The sequence below is a fragment of the Orbicella faveolata genome, unplaced genomic scaffold (assembly GCF_042242905.1).
Source record: "Orbicella faveolata isolate gen_17 unplaced genomic scaffold, um_ofav_v1 contig_48, whole genome shotgun sequence".
NCBI lineage: Eukaryota > Metazoa > Cnidaria > Anthozoa > Scleractinia > Merulinidae > Orbicella > Orbicella faveolata.
Genome location: NW_028301578.1, coordinates 8,912,414 through 8,933,345, shown reverse-complemented (window position 1 = coordinate 8,933,345; position 20,932 = coordinate 8,912,414). Strand labels below are relative to the sequence as shown.

The window sequence follows — 20,932 nt, the reverse complement described above, 5'->3', positions numbered from 1 at the left end:
CGATTTCAATCTCAAGATCTTCTTCTTCTTCTTCTTCTTATTACTATTATTATTATTATTATTGTTGTTGTTGTTGTTGTTGTTGTTGTTATTGTTAAATGTTCTATTTGCTTTTTCGACCAAGGAAAGCGTTTTTTTGAAGATGGTGAATTGATTTTCATTGGAATCAAAACTAACAAAATTTGTACTATGCACTTAGATAAGGAATTTTCTTGTTCTTAACACAGGCCCCGCGTTTTCCACGCAGAGCCCGTGTTTTCCACGCATTCCCCGTGTTTCAAGGCAGATCCCGTGTTTTCCGCGCGCAGTCCCCGTGTTTCAAGGCTGACCCCGTGTTTTCCAAGCGGACCCCGTGTTTTCCACGCAGACCCCGTATTTTCAGGGCAGCGTGTTCTTACGGAGTTTACGGAGATTCGGCCTCTAGTCATGATTCTATTTTCAATACGGTATTGTAACCGTCAAAAAACAGTCAAATAGGCAGAGCAATATTACAGGAATCTCTTTCTTTTGATCCAGAAGGTCTTGAGAGAATCATTTTGTTGTTTTACATAACTAGAGATAAAATGTGCCCCCGGGCCTGGGGTGGTACTTCCAGAAAAATTTATGACCAAAATCTGCGATATTCCCTACCCTATTTATGACTTGATCCTTGAATCAAAACCCTGTTTCGGGCCTGCGTTATAATTAGTTCCCTAGCCTAGTTCAGGCCAATGTGAAATTACCGTAAACATAATTTGTAAACGGCTTCTATTGATTTTCTTTTCGATAATGATGAAAAAGTGGCTTCTTCTTAAAAAAACATACCCATATCGAGGCTAGAGTGTAAAAACCATGCCCTATTTATGACCTGAAGTGGCCAAAAATCAGCTAAAATCGATACCCTGTTTATGACCAAAACGGCTGAAAAACCATACCCTTTGGGGCCGCACATACCTATATAGCCCATATATACATAACTTATTAGATGTTTTGGTGTGTAGTATCGCTGTATATTTTTACGAGTTGTGCCGTATTTTGACCAGGTTTTCTACTGTACAAATATGGCAAACAGGTTTTCAACCGTACAACATCGCTGTATACGGTATTCGCTGCAGTTGGATAATAAAAGGGAGTACCCCCCCCCCCCAACCCCTCCTTGGAAAATGCCTCGGATTTATTCAGCAGTTGAAATGAACCGAGTTGTCCTTGGATTTTATCACTTGTCAACGAATCATCTTGTACATTTTAGCGAAGCTAATTCACGGTGAATTCTTGTTATTTTCAAGAATTTTAATTATTACAACATACAGCCATTTTTACTTTCTAAATGCAATACCCAGCAATAAGTATTCTGGTGACGTTCTTCGGTCAACAGACTGAATTACGTGTTCGGAACAGGGGTAAGCTCATTCAGTTTCCGCATATTTTATTCAAACGAAGTGGGGAGGGGTGGGGAGATCTTTCATACCGCTCAGAAAAAATAAATTTATTTAATAAAGGGCAATAATAAAGTTCGAAAGAATACTGTAGATCTGCAGTACGATGCGATCTTTTGAAGCTAGGTCAGACACTAATGAAAAAAAAAAAAAAAAAGAACATGCCAAACTGAGGTAACAAACAAGGGTCGCTCCACCTACACTTAGTCGTGAAGAAAATGCATGCCAGGTCACTCAGCACAACTACAGCGAAAACAGCTCAACAGGAAGTGTCAGGAAGTGTTAATTCAACAATTGCTTGTAAGATGGAGAACGCGGGCAAGGCAGGACTTTTGTGCTCTATTGTCCTACTGTTCTTCAGTGGAAATCAAATTTTTGCCACCGACATTTACACTAATATTTGGGCCGTGAAAGTTTATGGTGGTGTGCAAGACGCCAAGAAGTTAGCCGTCAAACATGGCTTGTCCTATGAAAGACACGTAAGTTAACTCAGTACACTTTAGCTTTTCGTCTCTGACTCTCGGATCCATTGAGGAAGTAAAAAACGGGACCTCTCGGCATGTCACTAATGCAACATAGTACGACTGGATTCTCACAAATCGCTTGTGTATGTGGTTTAAATTAAACTATAAATTCCGCCTTACTAATTATGAACGTTCTATTTTAGTCCATCGAGTTATGTAAGCTTTAAAGTTTACATTGTTTTTGCTTTTTTTTTTCCTAAAAACGCCCCGATCTTACAGCCAAAGATTGTTTCTACACCTCCAATACACCTCCATTTTCGCAGGAGACCCGTTGAATTAGAGCGTAGTATTTTCGGCAGGTTTCTTTCACAGGTCACAGGTCACAGGTCGCAAGTGACAGGTCACAGGTCACAGGTCACAGGTCACAGGTCACAGGTCACCAAAAGTGTGCCAAAACGTCATAAAACAGATGTATGCAAGTGTGTCCCAATTGTAACTATAACAGCTCTTTTCTGAAAAAAAAAAAAAAAAAAAAAAAAAAGAAAACGCATAGGGGAAATCAGCTGTAGCACTGAAATAAAAAGAAAATTGATCTAAAGAAAGCCAAGATTTATTTCTGTTGAAAACATACAATCTTTGTAGCCTTTCATTATAATATGAAAACGAAAGAGGCTTACACTGATCTGTGAATTATGCATTTACTTACCCTCGCCTAGGGTGTCTCTAGGTCGGCCTTAGCCAACTTAAAAGCCTTGGAAATGGCATTAGCCATATTCCAGGCAGTGTTGCAAATCCTTCTTGCATGGCAGCTAACATAGCTGTTGAGGGTCCTTCACAAAGGAGAAACACCAATCTTGACGCCATTTTCCACAACAAATTAGACTTCAATGGAATTTCCAGAAAATATCCATACCATACCACAGGCGGCATCTTGGATTTGCGAGGGAGAATGGGGTTTCCCCGACTGGAATTCTGAAGGCATGGGAGGGAAACGCAGTTTGGAATTCCAAACGCATTTGGGGGTTTCAGCTCTGAATTTTCAGAGGGGGAAGATGACGAATGCTTTGCTCTAAATCGGTGATCTGATGACCTTTCCAGCTTATATATCATCAAGCACAAACCAACTGTGGAAGAAGGATAAAGATCGATTAGACAGGTGTTAGCGATCACGCAGAAAAGTGAGTGTATGAATGGTGCGGCAAGCTCCACATCAAAGAGGCCTTACAGTTGATTGATGAATAAAATGCAAAACAGGCCTGTGTTTCTTTCCAATCTAAAATTGTCCATCGACGATCTTGTTGCGTGAAAAAAATAACTTGCACCAGTCTCCCTTTTCCAAATGGAAATGCCAGACAGATTTGCAGGGTTCATTACTAGTGGTCAGCAATTACTCAATGAATGCAATTTTCAATATGGCAGGTGATGGCACATCATGAACTTTAATTTACTTTTGTCTTCCGCTGGTATCGATATGATCTACTTTCCTGAAAATATGAAGGCAATGAACTAGAAACAAAAAGTTGTGTTCGGTGGTAAGCAACATATAGATAACACTTAGAAGGGAAAGCTACGGTGTACTTTATTAAACGTTAAACAAACTTGAGTTGCTTGTTCGCTTGACCAAAAATTGTGAGCAGAATTTTCTTGGAGGGGGAAAAAAGTGCATTTCCTGTTCGGTGGAAATTTTAGACAGTTAAACCGGAATTCCAAAGGGTATGAAAAAAAAAAAAAAAAAATCGGAAATTCCGAAGGGGAGGGGTTAACAATTTTGGAATTTGGAGGGCATGGGGGGGGGGGGGGGGGGGGTTGAGCATTTTGGAATTTCCTATGGCAAGGGGGGTCAAAATATTCATGCCGCCCATGGTAAGGAATGGATATTTTCTGGAATCACCCAATGTCCTTGGCAGCTATTGCTGCTTTCCTTTTTCTATCCAGATGTTTCCCTCCTCTGACTGGTATCCGTGTCTTTGTCAGGAATTCTATCGTGCTTTAGAGCAAATTATTGCTGAAAATGTTCACTAGACATAAAAGACTTCTGTTCGCTCGAAAAGGTGGCAACACACTGAGTTTGCGCAGGCGCAATGCTATCTCGTGTAAGACCTCAATGCGGTGAGGGAATAGAATTCTGAATATACAAATATACATAATTTGACATAATTTGATCATTTTGATGCCAGTTTCAAACCCATATTTTGATTTAATAGGCCACCTTATAACTTCAAGGGAAAAAAAGAAATGACTAAAAATGTTTGAATTATCATTTGGAGATGTAGATTTTGGATTGAAAGGTCCACTCACATCTGCTGAAATTAAACAACTTACATGCAATTATATTTATGAGTGTTTATTAGGAAGCAGAATGAATATATTAAGTACAAAACTAAATTTGATTTATTTATTTCTTAGCTCTTGGAGGACTATTACATTATTACACTATTATTATTATTACTACATTATTACTCTTGGAAAATTAAACATTTCAATTGGTATGGATATCAATGGACACTCACTCCTGACCATCACCTCTTCGCTTCCTGTTCTGAAGACATTTCAAACATCCACTGACCATTGTATAGAGCCTTATTAGAGAGGTACAAGCTAGGTGTTCAAAACGACTTTGCAGTTGTAAAGGGAATAGACCTCTTGGTTCTTCTTAGATAATTTGATTGTAAGGGAAAGTCTTTTTGCTTTTTTTTCTTCACAAACCCATGAGACACTAGTCACAGGTAATTTAGGGCACGACAAAGGCTGCTAGCATATTTTGAGTTCGAAAATGATAAAAGAAAAAGTCATATATCAAATGATAAAAAGTTCCAGATGATTTTTTAAACTTGCAAGAAACGGAAAGGCAAATACACTTCTTCAGGTAAATGGTTTCTTGACAATAAATGAATGTGATAAAAATGACAACAGTAAAAAAGAAAGGAAAAAGAACCTTAAGATTATTGCTCTCCACAGAATGCGAACCTGAAACCTCCTGCATGTGAGGCAATTGACTAACCAACTGTGCCACATCTACAACACCATTCATGATGGGAAGAATATTCGTGTTAATTAATGTGTACTGAAATGCTGGGTAATTTACACAGCATGCTCATGTGAGTTCTGAGTCCGTACAGTTGAGCTGAAGTTCGAGTGAGTTGATGACTGGCTCTACCCCTGCGAAATAAATTCCCAGTAGTCTGGGAATTCCTAGGAATTCCTAGGAATTCCTAGGAGATATTCCAAGACATGCAAATGATGTTTTATCCAAGACCTTGGAATTTCTGGGAATATTTGGGAATAGTGGAAGTATGACTGGGAATTATTGGGAATTCCTAGGAATTCCAAGTTATTCCAAGCCATGCAAATTATGCTTAATCCAAGACCTTGGAATTTCTGGGAATATTTGGGAATAGTGAAAAGTATGACTGGGAATTATTGGGAATTCCTAGGAACTCCTATTATTTCCCAGACTGTTTTAAAAAATGTGTTTGGAATACCTAGGAATTTTTGGGAATAGCTAAAACACATGAAATATTGTTGGAAATTTCTATAAATTTCCCAAAATGTCAAAATTAAAGATGAAATCAGTGCATGAATCAGTTTCTGTGAATTAGTAAAAATCAACACTATCATTTCTCTGGACTTCCATACCTTTTTATTGTTGTCAAGCTCCAAGATAATTATTTCCAAACAAATGTACATTAATTACAGTTTAAGTCTGACAACTCAACATAAAACTATAGCACTGATAACATTGCTTTTTAGATCCAACATGATTTGTTAGTGTATACGTGCCCGTATGGACCCTAAAATCAAACACCCAGAGTTTAACTGATAGAAAAATGGATGCTCTTAGATTTGATAAATAGATTAAGCAAAAAATTCTGTCAGCATAAATGAATATATATTATTTACAATTTCAATAAAACCGAAAGTATATATATGCACGTATATATTTAATATAATTGTAGATTCACACACATACCCATTACAGCCCACTGTTAAGCAATTTTTGACTTGATCCTTTATGACTCTAGGAAAAAGAAGAAGACATCTCTCACAGATGTCATAAATGAAAAGCTCACAGTTTCCACACACTTGCTGTACATTTGTAAAACTGTACTGTGACATTCTCTGGACAAATTACCGGTAGTTTCATTAAAACATGGATATCTTTAGGAGCCTCTCATTGTCATACAATGTCTTGAAATTAAGGCCAGAATAGCCATACAGGCATATTCTTTGGCAGAAAACTTAATGTTTTTTCTTGGGAACCACTAGTTTCACTTTCATCAGGGGAGTCCAGTGAATGGCCATCAGTGTCAGAGTTCTCAATTTCTTCAGAGGAGTCGGAACTGAAACTTCAACATCATTACCTCAATCACTGTCTGTGGACAAATCTGAGTTGTTGTGTATTACATCAATTGGTATTTCTGTAGTCTTTTCAGGTATAGGCCACTCGGTTTCATCAAATGCTTCTGTGAAGCTTCAATTCTTGCATAAAGGTTCACTCCATAATCCATCAAAGTCATCCACAACATTTTTGCCAACAGCCATCTCACTCAGGTGAACCGAAAACTCTGAGGTGTTCTGTTCATGGTGCTGGAAATGATCTCCAGGAAAAAGGGATGCAAGAGAGGGAGATGACGTCAACTGGCCTGTGAAGACTGCTTTAGCGATTTATGTGGTCGAATCTTGTAGATTTTGGTATGGGTATAGTGGGATCATCAATATGTTTCTTGTATTTCCTTGTCCTTGCGGTCACTTTAATTCATGACACAACAAAATCAAAAGAATCAAAAAGATTATGAGTCAGTGAGAAACAAATAAATAACTGACATAAATAAATGACAATGCAAATAAAAAAACCCTACATCTTGATGTATTGAAAAGACTATAGATCTCATATCATGTTAATCCTTATTAATAATTCAAAGGAAAAAATGACAAGCATTGCAAATTTATACTTGCTGCATTGTGCTGACTGGGTGTTGAAACACGTGGGCTCTCAAAATAGATTTGGTGGACTAATACAACAAGCTTAAGCTTATTTCGCAGAATTTATCTCGTTTCCTCAGGTCGATCTGAAACCTTTTAGGTGAATTTCGGAATTTTGGGGTTTTTAAAGAGCACACAATGCATTGCTTAGTTTGATTTATTTACAATTATAGCTTATCATAACAGAAAATCCCTATAAAATTGGATTCCTTACCTTTGCAGTGAACTTGATTTAAGTGCCTCGCAATCCTTTGTTATCTTGACAACCATCGAGAACAGATCAACCAGTTAAAGTACGTTCCATTTTCCTCCTTGATTTCTCCGTAAAAAGTTTGTGTAGTTTTTTCCTTTTGAAGCAAGACCCATCTATCTTTCAGAAGACCACCAAAACAGCGTGGAAAGGGAAACACACTTGCAATCGAAAGCGACTGGTCCGGCAACCTCGTTGCCAGTCTCTCTCTCGTTCTTCTCTAGTTTCCATTCTCTCCTCAACTGATCAACTGAACCAATCACAGCACGCGAATTTTCACGTGACTATTCTGGTGACTGAACGTGACAAAGATCGCGTTATTCATTCTCTTTTGGCGCCCATCTTTGAATTGAGTGTTAACGGTTGATCGCTCGTGCGTTTTAGTAGATTTCACTTCCAAAATTATATCAAAATGGTTTCTGCTGCGGTCCTGTGACCAGAAGAAAACAGCGTGAGTGTCATTAACGAGAAACAAGTTATTCTTGGCGAAGATTTGGAGCTAAAAAAAAGTCTTACTGTGGATGTTTCAACGGGAAAAAATTCAAAGGGTAGATTAGCCGTATACAAAATTATTTGGTGAGTAATCGAATTCAAGTAACCTTATATTATACAACGTAAATTCTTGTATTTAGACAAAAACTTTTGAATGAACTTTATAATCACGAATCATACATGAGTGGGTCACTCAGTCATGGCATGAAATGAATTCTGGCTAAAGCAAAGTTGAAACAATTTAAGTTGCCCAGAGTGCGGGCCTAAACAATTTGATTTGCGAGGAACAAGCTGTTTCTCTCGCCTCACTTGTTCAAACGAAATAAACATAACAGTTCTCTCTGTTCCCAGTCATAGTTCTTGACAAAAACTCCAACGAGGCAGCCACTCAGAGTGTGCATGAGTTTGATGTCTCCTGTGTGTTTCAGCCTGACTGTATGGCAATCCGTGTTGATCCTCAATTTTTGTCCATCTGTATATTCTTTTGTGTTTACTCTATTATTTACAGTGTAAATGTTCCTTTAATGTTTTAAGTGTCTTTTTTAATATTTCTAATGTCTAAATTTGGCTAAAAATCGTGATATATATACATTGTATCCTCCAATTCGAGAGTTGTTGATACACTTATAGAAGAAGGAAAACCTTGATTTAATCTACTGTAGGCTCAAGATCTATGTAACATATTTATCAATAGTATACAAGCACCTTCACAATTATCAAGTCTTCTCTTTTAACATTTCAACCAGCTTACAGTCAGGTCTTAATTAGCTGCATGTATTAAACTGTGAGCGCATAAATATTTGGATCTCAGTCTTACAGTACCTCATATATATCGCAATGTAATGTATTTTTTTAAATTTTGTTTTAGGTGTCATGCAACAAAGATGAACATGAAGAGGCTAGCTGTTGACACCCTAATTAGAGGGCAACAAAAGAAGCTGTGGAATCAACAGAAATAACTGAACAGCAGCTAAGTTTGCCCAAACTCAGCGTTTTTTTAATTTTAAGGATTGTTTCAGTTTTGTTCTTATTATTGATTCCTTACATTCATGAAAATCCAGATTTGTTCCACATAATAACAATAATTTAAGCTAAAATCTTGTGTATGGAAAATTGTTGGATTTGTAAACCAAAAAAGTAAGTAAATTATCTGAAAAAGTTCTCTTTTTATCAAACATGTAAAAGTTTGACCTTCATATCTGTTTTCAGTTTTACTTTTGATTCTTGATGTAATGAAAAAGAAACAGGATAATTATTCTTATGTTTAAATTCATGAAAGCCAATGTAATAAACCATTGATTTAAAACCTATTTGATGTGATATCAGTGACTTTATTTGTTATTTTAATGCTGGGCATTAATCATCAAAATTTTGTCTGGCCTACAAATGATACAAAATTCCCAGTTTTTCTCAGATTTTCCAAAAAATTCCAACCTATTCTCAAAAAAGCCTACAAATTCCAAGTTATTCTCAGAAATTCCCAGGAATTTTGAGAATTTTAAGGAGTTTTCAAGGTGAGTATATTTCAGTTGGAATTCCTAGGAATTCCGAGTCCGAATTACCGTGAAAATTCACACCTTAGATTCCTAGGAATTCCTAGGAATTTTTTCTTAGGAATTCTTAGGAAATTCCTAGGAATTCTTAAAGTTATCTCACAAGGGAAATCCTGTAAGTGAGTCATTTGCCGAGCTTGTACAAGTGGAGATGACACAATTTAACCTTGATTAAAATTTTTTGGATGAAAAATGGAGAGGAGAATTGAGAGAATTTGAACATTGCATTTTGCTAGATACAGTAAGTTTATATGGTTGCTGTAAATTTATACATGTACAAGTATGGCCATGGTAAAATGATATGCCTTTCTTTGGTTGAACAAATGGTTGATGAAGAGAAGAAAAGACATTGCACATGGTTGCAAGTTTTGCAGTTGCTTATATTGCCTCGGAAAGAGAAGAAAAAAATAATATTTATAATTTATAAAGTAAACAAGAAATCATTCACAGTACAACACATAGGCATTTTATAATTACCTGGTCACCCAACCAAGTACTAACTCTGCCAAACACGTCTTAACTATGTTGATATGAAGAGACATGCTGTTCTTGTGGTATTAATAGTGATTCCATGCTGAGCATAGAAAGACAACAAATTTCAAAGCCCACCCTAGAATTGACCCCAGAGCCTACAATGTTGTCATCAATGCCTTTATAACTGAAGAACAGTTTTAGATCTCATCAAAGATATTATATTTATACTAATTTGTAACCTTACATGCCTACCTACCTACCTACCTACCTACCTACCTACCTACCTACCTACCTACCTACCTACCTACCTACCTACCTACCTACCTACCTACCTACCTACCTACCTACCTACCTACATACCTACATACATACATAGATTTTATTTTGTTTTCAAATTATTTTATTTTCATTTTTAACCTTATATTTGCTGAGTGAAACAATGGAATTCGGCTAATTAAGCTAAAGAGAATGCAGCTGTCAGTAATAAGATTTGGCACCAAAATATTATTGAAGAACACAAAATATATAATTTTAGTATACACCACACAAGTGAATAGTGCTTTTTGCACGCTCTGATTGGTTAACTTAGAGGTGATTAGCAAGTACTATTCACCTCCAAGCAGCCGGCGTGAGAGATTTTAAAATTTCCGACCGCTTGTTACACATAAACTAACGTTTTGGTCTGCTAATTATTTAGCTTGTGTGGTATGTACTAAAACAATTATTGACCCTCAGTGTCGGTGAAAGTGATGGATATTTACCTCCACTTCGGTGAATAATTGTTAAATATAACTTAGAGAAGGAAAACCCAAAATACAGGGATTTTAATATTTGGTCACGCATCTGGCCAGTACTACGCTTACCCTAATAGCTGTAGTGATTAGGTAAGAAGCCGTATTTTCCTTGTGATAACATCTTGAACAAGGATGACTTCATGAATGTTAATCTACAGCACCACAATTCTCTTTATGTATCTGTTACTGTTACATTTTGTACTATTTCTTGACAAGGCCAGTGTGCGTTAGCTTCATTCTTCACCTCTCTGGCTCAATATATATGATAATTGTATGAATTTTATAAGATGTTATAGGTCAAAATTAAATTCAGGTTAAAATGAAATTCCTTTCTTTGTCTCATAATCCTAATTATTCATGGATCATGATTAATTAGGGTTAGAAGACAATATAGGAAATTGAGAATCAAACTAGGTTAAAATCATTTTAACCTGAATTTCATTTTTACCTGCATTACTGTGTGACCTTATGCATTAAAAACCCAGTTCAGTGGTATCAAAACAGCCAGTGCTTACTGATCCATTTTCCAAGTTGAGTGGTTCATAGCCACTTTTAGTTCCTAGCAAGAAAGTTCGGTAGTGCAACAACTAAATTTGTTCAGTCGATCACATGCAGGGTGAGTCTTCAACAAAAAGGTCTGGCTAATTTTAGCTGCTAGCAGTAATTAAAATATAGAGTTTTAAAAATAATTTTACACCCTGTATTCATTATAGCTGAATAAAATGCGAAGAAAATAGATGTATATAAAACAACTCTGAACTGTTCAGTGACTAATAACTTTGAACCCTGAGTGCAGACAAAGCAACTGCACCCAGCAGCTTTGAAAAATAATTTGTTTTTGTCCTAGTGACTAAAAGTAAATATCAAAAGCAATACAAAAGGAGAGGACTATAGGACTACAGCTGCTGTAGGAGTATGCAATACTTTGTTTGGTCAACTGTTTTAATTTACCCAAGCTACATCTTGTATATAGACATCATTAAATGATTTATAAATCTCTCTTATTTATGTTGAATCTTTCCTTGAATCTCATTTTAGGAGAGACCTAAACATCCAACATACAACATCACTTCAGTTTGGCCGACGTACACAGGGAGAGGAATTCTGGTGGCAGTACTTGATGATGGAGTTAATGGGAATCATCCTGAACTTGATCATCTAATTATGTACTGATTTCGAATTGTTGAGTTTCCTTTCACTCTTTACATTAACACTGGGGGTGGTGAATGGCAAAATCTGAGGCTTATGGAAGACCCTTCTTTAACATCTACATGAGACTGAGACTTTCAACAAGTTTGTAAAATCTGGGCCTAATAATATGCTTTACAGAGAATAGCAAATGGGAGACTTGTTAGCTAATTGACTAATACAGTAATTATGGCAAACTTGGTCATTAAGTGGTCATTTGGTATTTATTAATCTAGATTCTTTTGAACCAGTTAGAATGACAGTCGTGAACAGTACAGGTGATTGTGAGTTTTAGCAATTGAAGAGCTGTGTGCATATCAATCTGCCTTATGTTGAATTTTAGGCCCTTTTTTTCTTTTTCCTGGGTCTGATCTGAAATAGCAAAATCAACATTGTTTCAGGGAGAAGGGGGGAAGGGGGGAGGGGGAAGGAGAGAAATGTTTTCACCGAGATGCTCAGAAATCAAATTTGGCTGCCGAGTGTCCCATTACTTTTGTTGCCCATTATGTGCACTTGCATGTATCAGTAGCAAGCTTTTATTAGTAGAATAGGGGTGTTGCTAAAAGAAATGACAGTTAGGACTTTGTGGAATCCAATTTGATCTGTAAGTCAAATGCATGATTAGCAAAGTTGGACAACCCTTCAGGGGCAGTTCAGAACAAATTGGATGACACCCAGTCCTGTTACTAAATTTGTTCTGGACAGAAATTGTGTACAATTTCACCAGAAGTAAGGCTGTGTTTTCTAGCCTGTGGATGAATGTTCATAAGTTCTGAAATATAGAACGCTACAAATTCATGGGTGCAAGTGCAAGTCACGTAACATTGTTGGATTCATGGTTGTGATATATAATTAAAGAGAGTTTTTCAATTGAGTGTCGCAAAACCAAAACCAAGTCAGTTACTTACCAATTAGACTACTCACCCAATCTTAAACCATTATTAATAGTAAAACCAAAGTCAAAACCAAAATATTTGCCTTACTACTTTCGACACTCAATTGTATACTGATCTATTCTAATTCATGAACGAATAACTGAAGAAAGTTAGCATTTTTCATTTCCTTCTCGCTTCCTGCCCTCTTAAGAGTCGCTCTTCCTGTCCTTTTTCTTTCATACCACTCTGCCCCCTCTTTTCCTGAGCTCCTGCCCCAGCCCCCTGTCCACACTAATAAATTGTGAATGATGTAAAAAAAAAAAAAAAAAAAAAAAGAAAGAAAGAAAGAAAGAAATACATGTACATCAGAAATCATGATAATGATTCTAAGTTGTTGATGATCCTAGACATGGCAACATGTGTGCTGGGGTTATAGCTGGAGCAGTTAATTACAACTTGTGTGGTGTGGGATTGGCATACAATGCCAAAATTGCAGGTAAGTGAGCTGGTCAAGATTAATAGCTTACAAAAAGCTGAATAACTGCCCTTATCTTGATACTGGTACATTGATAAATGATGTAAGATTTAGAGAGTTTTTTCAGGTTTTTGGCCCCATGAAAGCCATCTTCAAAGGTAGTTCCCTTAGGAAACCAAGCATATAAATTTACACTCTGTTCAAAGCGTATATAAGATCTATTTTAACTATTTATTAATATTAAACTAATTTAAGTCTATTTTACAAAAAAGCTATTTGGCCAGAACTCATTGAAGGTTATACACTGTAGTCTATTTAATTCTATATTTTTAAAACTCTTTTTCAATACATTTAATTACAATTCTGTTTAAAATAATAAAATAGATTAGAACTTGGGTTTAGTAAAAATATAGTTTGGAGGATTCAATCAGCCTGTTCTGTCTGCTTTCTGAAAAAGATTACGCTAAAAGAATTTCTTTATTGGACGTAGAGGAAAATAGAATCGACATAGCGGAATTTACAATCTATTTTTACAGTTTTGAGTTACTTTTTTGTTCGCATGGTATCTAAAAAGACAGCTAGTATTCGAAATACATCTACTTGTAAATGCGTTCTTCTAAGGCAGAGAGGAGATAGAATTGTTTTAGTTTCATTGGAATTTGAATTTTTCAGTCTAGTATATCACTGGATTCTATTTGGTTCCTACATGAATCAAAAGAGAATTTACTACCAGGCGGATCTGTTTTAAAAGACATTTGAAGCAGTAGTTGTTTGTTCCAGTAGTAGTAGTAGTAGTAGAAGTCTTTATTAAGAAATCAGTCACAACATACGTGTGGCTTTACAATCAATAACAAACTAAGCTAAACTAGATAAAACCTATCATATGTATTACAAGAAAAAATTTAAGAAATAAATCTAAAAAGACATCTATTTTACAAAAGCCCGTTTGAATCGTTCCGTTTTTACTTTAGGGAGTATGAAGTCATGGCCCCTTTCTCTAAGAGCTCTGTTACGTTTGGGTGGGAGCAAGTCATATAATACATGGCCAGTGTCACTTGTGATTCTTTTGAAAAGATCACTGTCCCTATTCTTTATAACATCAGATATCAAAATGATCTTATTTGTATAGCCAAAACGATAGGCTCGCCGAAAAAAGTGTCAATCCGATCTAAATATTTGCCTCGATAGGCGGAGCCCCACACTTCTAATCCATACAGAAATCATGACATTATTAAAGAGTCGAAGAGTTTACTAAGCTGATCTTTAGTGTATCCATAATATTTGCATACCCTAAGAATGTATAGTCGACTAGAAGCCCATGAAACTTAATAGCAGTTTAGGGTGGTCACAAAGTTTTGGAGTTGGCAACTTTATTGTTGAAGTAGGTAGTTGATTTTGCCTTTCCTTCCAAAGACTGAGACAGTCACATATACCGTAATAGATCAAAGTAACCGGCCAAGATCATGAAGTAATTGACGATTTGTGCTGGAAGTGGGCTGGTTTTGATGACCCTGAGCAGGGAACCAATTTTCGTGGACCATAAAGCTGCTGCAAAAAAAGCCTTGAAAGTAGAAAGAAAATCTCGTTCTCTGTTAAATACTCTCCGTTAATTAACTAATTTGAACTAAATGGATGTTATTAGATATATGTATCAAGTGTACATTAAATAGAGATTAAATGAAAAAAGAGAGAGAGAGAGAGAGAGAGAGAGAGAATAGATGTGAGGCATGCCTTTCATGAAGAGGCTAAGAGTAAGAGTAATTGCAAACTTTCAATCTCCCATACCTCAGGAGTTCGACTTTTCGATGACGATATTGGTGTCAGGTCAACAGACGCTACAGAGTCAGCTGCCCTGCTTGACAAAATCGAAATGGTTGATATTTACTCAAACAGCTGGGGACCAGGGGATAGGGGCTGGCAGGTTGCAGGTCCTGGAGTGCTGGCCAATCAAGCTTTAAATAATGGGGCTAAAAAGGTGCATTTTGAGTATAAGTTTAACATACTTTTGTAATAAGAGTAATGTAACAATTATTGATATTAAAAAAAAAAAAAAAAATTAATACAAAGCCATTTAGCTGAGAGAAGCCACCGGCCTGCTGGCAAATAACACTGAAAAGGGAATAATGGAGGGTAATAGATTTTGCCTAGATGGAACAAAGAGGATTGGTGTCGATAGGTTTTATTTCTGTCAGAAAAAAAAACAAAAACAAAAACAAAAACAAAAGCAAAAACAAAAGAACCTTCTCCATATAGGGAGGGGGGCTAGGGAGGCGTCGTCATGGTTTCATGATTAGTGTGCTCGCCACCTGATCATGCAGTCGAGTTTGAGTTTTGGCCGAGAACATTGTGTTCTGTTCCTTGGTAAGACACTTTACCCTCATAGTGCCTCTCCCCACCCAGGTGTATACATGTAAATGAGTACCGCTGAACTTAATGCTGGGGGTTAACCATGCGATGGACTAGTATCCCATCCAGGGGGGAGTAGAAATACTCCTAGTCACTTATGCTACAGAAACCGGGATGAGCACCAACCTGATGGGCCACTTAGCTTGTATTCAGACTTAATCTTACTTTATTTGAAGCGCCATAAGCAAGAACGTTCTACCAGTCTCTCAGAAAATTAAGCAACAACAACAAAAGGAAAAGGAGACACAACCACTAACAACAAAGGAAACAAAACATTTTTTTTTTTTTTTTTTTTTCAGGGTAGAAGGGGCTTGGGTGCTATTTATTTCTTTGCAGCTGGAAATGGCGGCGTTTTTCAAGACAGTTGTGCCTATAACGGTTATGTTAATAGTATTTACACTATTGCAATCACCGGTTTAAACAAAGATGGTTCGAATCCAACCTATGCTGAAGACTGCCCTGGAATCATGGCCACAACTTACAGCAGAGACACATGGAAAGGATACGGAAAAGTTGTGAGTGAAACAGCTGTCAGCTTATGAAAGATTTTAAAGTTCTCCCCTTATCCCAAAAGGCTTCTTTGCTTTTTTCCCAAGAAGAAAGGGCCAGTAACCTTCTCTTTGGGGGCTGTGAAAACTAGTAAACTTTTTAATTGAGTACACTCTGAGCACAGCACTCTCTTCATTCCACTGTATATAACGGTATTGATTGTTTGGTCTGGATATTTGGCCCTTTTATGAAACCCAAGAATGACTAACAAGGTCTGTTTTTACGAACTTAAACTGTAAGGTGTTAAGCTGTGTACAATGAGAGCTGCGAGGTCTAAGCTTGAAATTGAATTTAAAAACATTGAAGGGATATTTTAGTCTGGACCCCATGCAATTGTGGTGTCGTTGTAAAACCAGTTATCAGTTAATTAAAGTGGTTGTAAATAAAGAATAACTGCGCTGAGTTAATCTCTTTCTCTCGTTTGCCTATTTTTCCGTTCATGCAGATAACCGCTGATAAACAGTCTGGATGTGTTGACAATTTTGGAGGAACGTCCGCAGCGGCAACGATGGCTTCAGGTCTCATTGCACTGACACTTGAAGCAAAGTAATTGACGGTTTTATTTCTGAGTTTTAGTGTGAACATTGCTGTGTGGAGGGTGACATGATGGTAGAACGTAACTTTCTGCTTCCCGTCCCCTTTCCTGTCGACCACACTTGCCTCCCTCCCCTCGCAGTTAAATGGCCATTATTGTGCCGTAGGAGAAATAAATCAAATTTTGTGTCAGCCCTCGCTGTAAGCGACCCTAACATTCTGTAACTTTAAGAGTGATCAGTTCCAAACCGTCCTTAGTTTTAGCTCTGACAACATCATGCACTTGTAGAACGTGTTTGATACAACTGACTTAATAGCAGAAAAAAATTGAAGCACATTTCTTTCTGAATCGCAAACAAGGGAAGACTCCTCTAGAATATCATTTACCGTCACTGATGCTTACTACGTTTACTACGTTTTGGTAAGTTGATATTTTCTAGTGTGAAGTTATGTTAAAGCAGAATTATTAATCTATTTTGTGTGATGATCGTTAAACCACTAGTTTTTGTCTTACAGTCCCGACTTAACATGGCGAGACGTGCAACACGTGATAGCCAGAAGCGCGAGACCAGCGCCTGGGGGAGTCCCACTAGGGAATGGAGAATGGGTAAGGAACAAAGCTGGCTTAGCCTTCAGCACGAGTTATGGCTTTGGACTTATGGATGCTGGCATGATGGTGCACTTGGCCAAACACTGGAGAACAGTTCCGCAGCAACGAAGATGCGAGTTTAAAGGTCAAGATGAAAACAGGTTTGACTCAGTTTGTGGTTTGTGTTAAAAGTTTGTTGACGTGATTGCAGATTTCTGGTGATATGTATATAAAAAAAATGAAGCAGTTGTGACGTAAAGCCTGCTACTATATGTATAAAATACTAATAACGATGCTTCTCTTCTTTCAATTACAGACCAATCCCTTCTGAGGTGTCGGTAACGTTCGCTAGCTGTGAGATAAAGTTCCTGGAGCATGTTCAGGTCAAGGTAAATCTTGATTTCACGCGCCGAGGAGATCTGTATCTGGAGCTGGAGGCTCCTAGTGGTACAAAATCACCACTGACTAATCGGCGACATCTTGACAACTTCACTGGATTTAAAAATCTTACAAACTGGGTTATCGCTACCCTTTTTCATTGGGGAGAGAATCCCGAGGGACAATGGAAGGTGAAAATTGGAAATCTGGATAGGAGGTACCAAACTAAGGGTAAGTACAGATCGGTGACTTTCATCTCGAAATATTCCTTTAGTGTTAAATTGTACAGTAACTGAATAGTGTAAACATGTTTTTGTTTTATTTTGTTTTGTTTTGTTTTTTTGTTCTTAGTACACAGTGCTTTCTACTTGCAACGAAAGCGTTTTGGACCACGCCTGATTGTCTTCCTTTTATGTTCCACCTCAGAAACCTCAAGTTACCTGATCATAAAAATGCGGGTTAAATCTTCATTCATGTACATTAGTCGTTTGGTTCATTAGTTAAACTGATTGCAGCCTTCTGAATCACATAGTGCCTTATGAAAGAGGACTTAAAACTAATGCTTGCGCTGTGTTTCTTCATTCTAGGTACACTTTATAGTTGGTCGTTAATTTTGTATGGAACGTCTGAGGATCCCCTTTTAAGGAACCGTTATGCCCCAAACAATTCCGGAAGCTTCACATTTCCAACATATGCAACAACATCATATCCTACAAAAGAACCTGCTACAATCTCGCCGCGACCAACTTCTAAACCTGGTAGGCGAAACTTGTCGGTTCGTCTTTTGTTTTTGTCGCCAAACACGAGTTAATTGGGGACACTATTTAAAAATTGATTTCATTTTTACGGAGAATGCTGTTAAAGACTGGATAAAAAAGTTCCATAGAAGACTATTCATTCTTATAATATAAAGTAATCACCACAGACAGCTAACCGATATGGTACAGACCATCCACTAATTCCCACGCAGTGGACAATTAATGCACTTGTTAATTAGAAGCTCAGCGATGTTTGCTTTCCTTAATTACGAAAATTAGTTGAGCTACAACTATGGACTAATTCTGTTGGAAAATGCGCAAAAACGTGAAATCATAACTACAGTACCTACAGGATAAGAGTCAGCACCCCTATTCCCCCTTTCAATGGTTGAAAATTGTAAAATGCAAAGTTGTGTTAGATGAAAGTGTTATGCCAACATTGCACAGTGGTGGGGAGGGGCAAAATGCGTATAGGATGACGTTTACTAACCCTTGTGACTAAGCTTGTAGCTTTTCGGGACATCTTGATCTGTTTTGATAAATCAGAATAAGTTTTCTGAAATACCGTCAAAGTGACAGTGACTGGATAGTGTTCAGGAGTTTGTCCACTTGCTCAAAGGTTACAACTATTTTGCACGGCATCACAATCGGCACCACAGAAAAACACTGTTGATGTTTTTATACTCTTTTTGTGTGCTTGAAGGACAAAGCTTTTTGATTCTTGCAATCGTTTTGAACATACGGTATCTTTGTCAGTGAGATAAAATGCTATTAAGCAAACACGCGTACGGTAATTTTACATGTATTTGCATCGACGGCATACGCGCACGTGCTGAAAAGTATCGGACTGAATTCTGACAGCAAGTTTCTTTAATTCGTCTGCTTTATAAACTTACAAATGTGGAACAACTATACTCATTGCTTAGTACTGCCCCCGTGAACTTTCAAGAGCAACAATTTCATGGACACGAGGTTTTTCAACATTTTTTAATGAAATTCCAATCTGTTTCTTCCATAGGTCTCCAGAAGGAAATCCTGATCCTCCTTATTACTGTTGGCGTTCTTGTCCTAGCAGCTGTGATTTGTCTTTATCTTTCTAGTCGTCTGTGTCCTGGGTGTGTTCCTGTGTGTTGTGTGCTGTGTCTTGGTTTGTTATCTCGCCTACTGGACCGTGTGCTCTCGTCTCTCTTTGAGCTGTGCCAATAGTGCCATGCTGACCTGAAGACGATCCACAGCGGGATAAACCAGACGCAAACAGAACTGGAGGAAAACGAAGAGAAAGAGAAATGCGACGACCTTGCTAAATACCCCAGACCTGTCCGCTCTGGCTCATCTGTATATTCGCCGGATACCAGTAAAGGATATATGGTTTAGAGCGTTATTTAACGACGTTGGCTTGAAAATCTACTAATGCATATTTTTTTTGTTGTTGTTTTTTTTGTTTTCAAACTTTAACTGCCATCATGTAATGAGTAGGTCACCGATTTCATTCCAGGGCTATATCGTGTGGAAAAATACCCTGATATTAAAAAAAATGACGGAAGAAACTCGTCATGATCGCTAAGGATTTTAGTTCTGTCGCGTCATCCAAATGTTGCGATCCTTTTTCATAAAACTTGACCATTGAAGAAGCATTTAAAGCCGTGGCACAGAGAGAGCTTAAAACACGGTGGAAAATTACGGGCCACCGAGTGTCAAAGATCGTTAAATCCACGCAAACTCCGGTAACCAATAACACTATTGTTCAGTTTTATTGCTTAACGCGCATGCTCAATACATGAAGTGTGCGGGATTGTGCGTTATTTGCGTGCGCAGTAATCATGTGCACCAACAATCAGCGCGAACGTCCTTAATATAAAGAGACGGGAACGTCACTAAAGGCCAGGAAAAGAAAAAATAACGCCATTGTATTTATTAAAAACAGGAAACAGAAAACAGAATTTATTCAATTAATGCTCGAAGGGATTTAAATGTTTTCAGATATATGAGCAGTTTGAGTTTGATTGTTTGAACAATTGACAAGTTTTGTTTTGTTTTGTTTTGTATTTTTTTTAAATTAATATATATTGTAGGAGCGTTAACAGAAAAAGAACCAGAACTTGGTAAATTAATCCCCGAAGGGGTTGAAACGTTTTCAGATATATATGTACATTTTCATTTTGATTGTTTGAATACTTGACATGTTTTGTGTTTAGAACTTGGTTTTAGAAGAAAATAGCATTAAACATGATATTGTAGGAGCGATAAGGCCTTAGTAATTTAGTAATATTGTTCCTGCAAGTTTCATAGGGTATGGAATGTGCATGTTGAGTAAGGCTTAAAAGACTGGTATAAAGTTTGTCGACAGACATTGATCGGTCGTAGTACGTTCCTGTCCGACAATTGTTAGATTAATAAATCATCTTTATGGCTTTCCTTGTATGATTTTCATTATTATTATTGCTTTTATTTATTTCTTTTTCCATTTTGTTTTGTCCGTGTGCCATTAAGTTGTAACGAATAAATTAATTAGTTATTGTAAGTTCACACAAGACGAACGAGCGGTCAAATTTCGGGTAATCAGAATGGGCACACCTTTAAAAGCTGTTCACATGAGAACAAGCTATGATATGATAAAGAGTTATACTCATTTTCTCATGGTGTGCCATCAAATAACACCAGATTTCGACCTTGGCCCCTCACTATTCTCCAGAGACACTTAACGAGGTAGTTTTTAAGAATTCATCTGGGACCTCCATGGCCACCAGGTGCTCAA

The 20,932-nt window shown here is 37.3% G+C and overlaps 1 protein-coding gene and 2 long non-coding RNA genes across 3 annotated transcripts; 2 read left to right on the top strand and 1 right to left on the bottom strand.

The window, feature by feature from the left end:
* The first annotated feature begins 1,123 nt into the window (after positions 1-1,123).
* Positions 1,124-20,117, top strand: LOC110059385 (proprotein convertase subtilisin/kexin type 6-like). Its single transcript, XM_089280897.1, has 11 exons — positions 1,124-1,894; positions 11,464-11,591; positions 11,824-11,897; positions 12,880-12,984; positions 14,754-14,938; positions 15,669-15,884; positions 16,364-16,464; positions 16,969-17,202; positions 17,358-17,650; positions 18,007-18,177; positions 19,196-20,117. Exons 1-11 carry the CDS (start codon positions 1,634-1,636, stop codon positions 19,381-19,383), a joined length of 1,956 nt encoding a protein of 651 aa, XP_089137023.1. The 5' UTR covers positions 1,124-1,633; the 3' UTR covers positions 19,384-20,117.
* On the bottom strand, positions 5,497-7,314 carry LOC149096398 (uncharacterized). Its single transcript, XR_016204542.1, has 2 exons — positions 7,077-7,314; positions 5,497-6,628 (listed from the first exon to the last, which is right to left on the bottom strand). It is a non-coding gene; the product is annotated as an uncharacterized LOC149096398 (long non-coding RNA).
* On the top strand, positions 7,446-8,910 carry LOC149096397 (uncharacterized). The gene is made up of 2 exons (XR_016204543.1): positions 7,446-7,688; positions 8,473-8,910. It is a non-coding gene; the product is annotated as an uncharacterized LOC149096397 (long non-coding RNA).
* Positions 20,118-20,932: the final 815 nt, after the last annotated feature.

Coding starts and splice junctions, on each gene's coding strand:
- LOC110059385 (XM_089280897.1), top strand. CDS start 1,634: ATGCATGCCAGGTCACTCAGCACAACTACAGCGAAAACAGCTCAACAG. Junction 16,465..16,968: donor GCACTGACACTTGAAGCAAA/GTAATTGACGGT, acceptor TTTGTCTTACAG/TCCCGACTTAACATGGCGAG. Junction 18,178..19,195: donor GCGACCAACTTCTAAACCTG/GTAGGCGAAACT, acceptor TTTCTTCCATAG/GTCTCCAGAAGGAAATCCTG.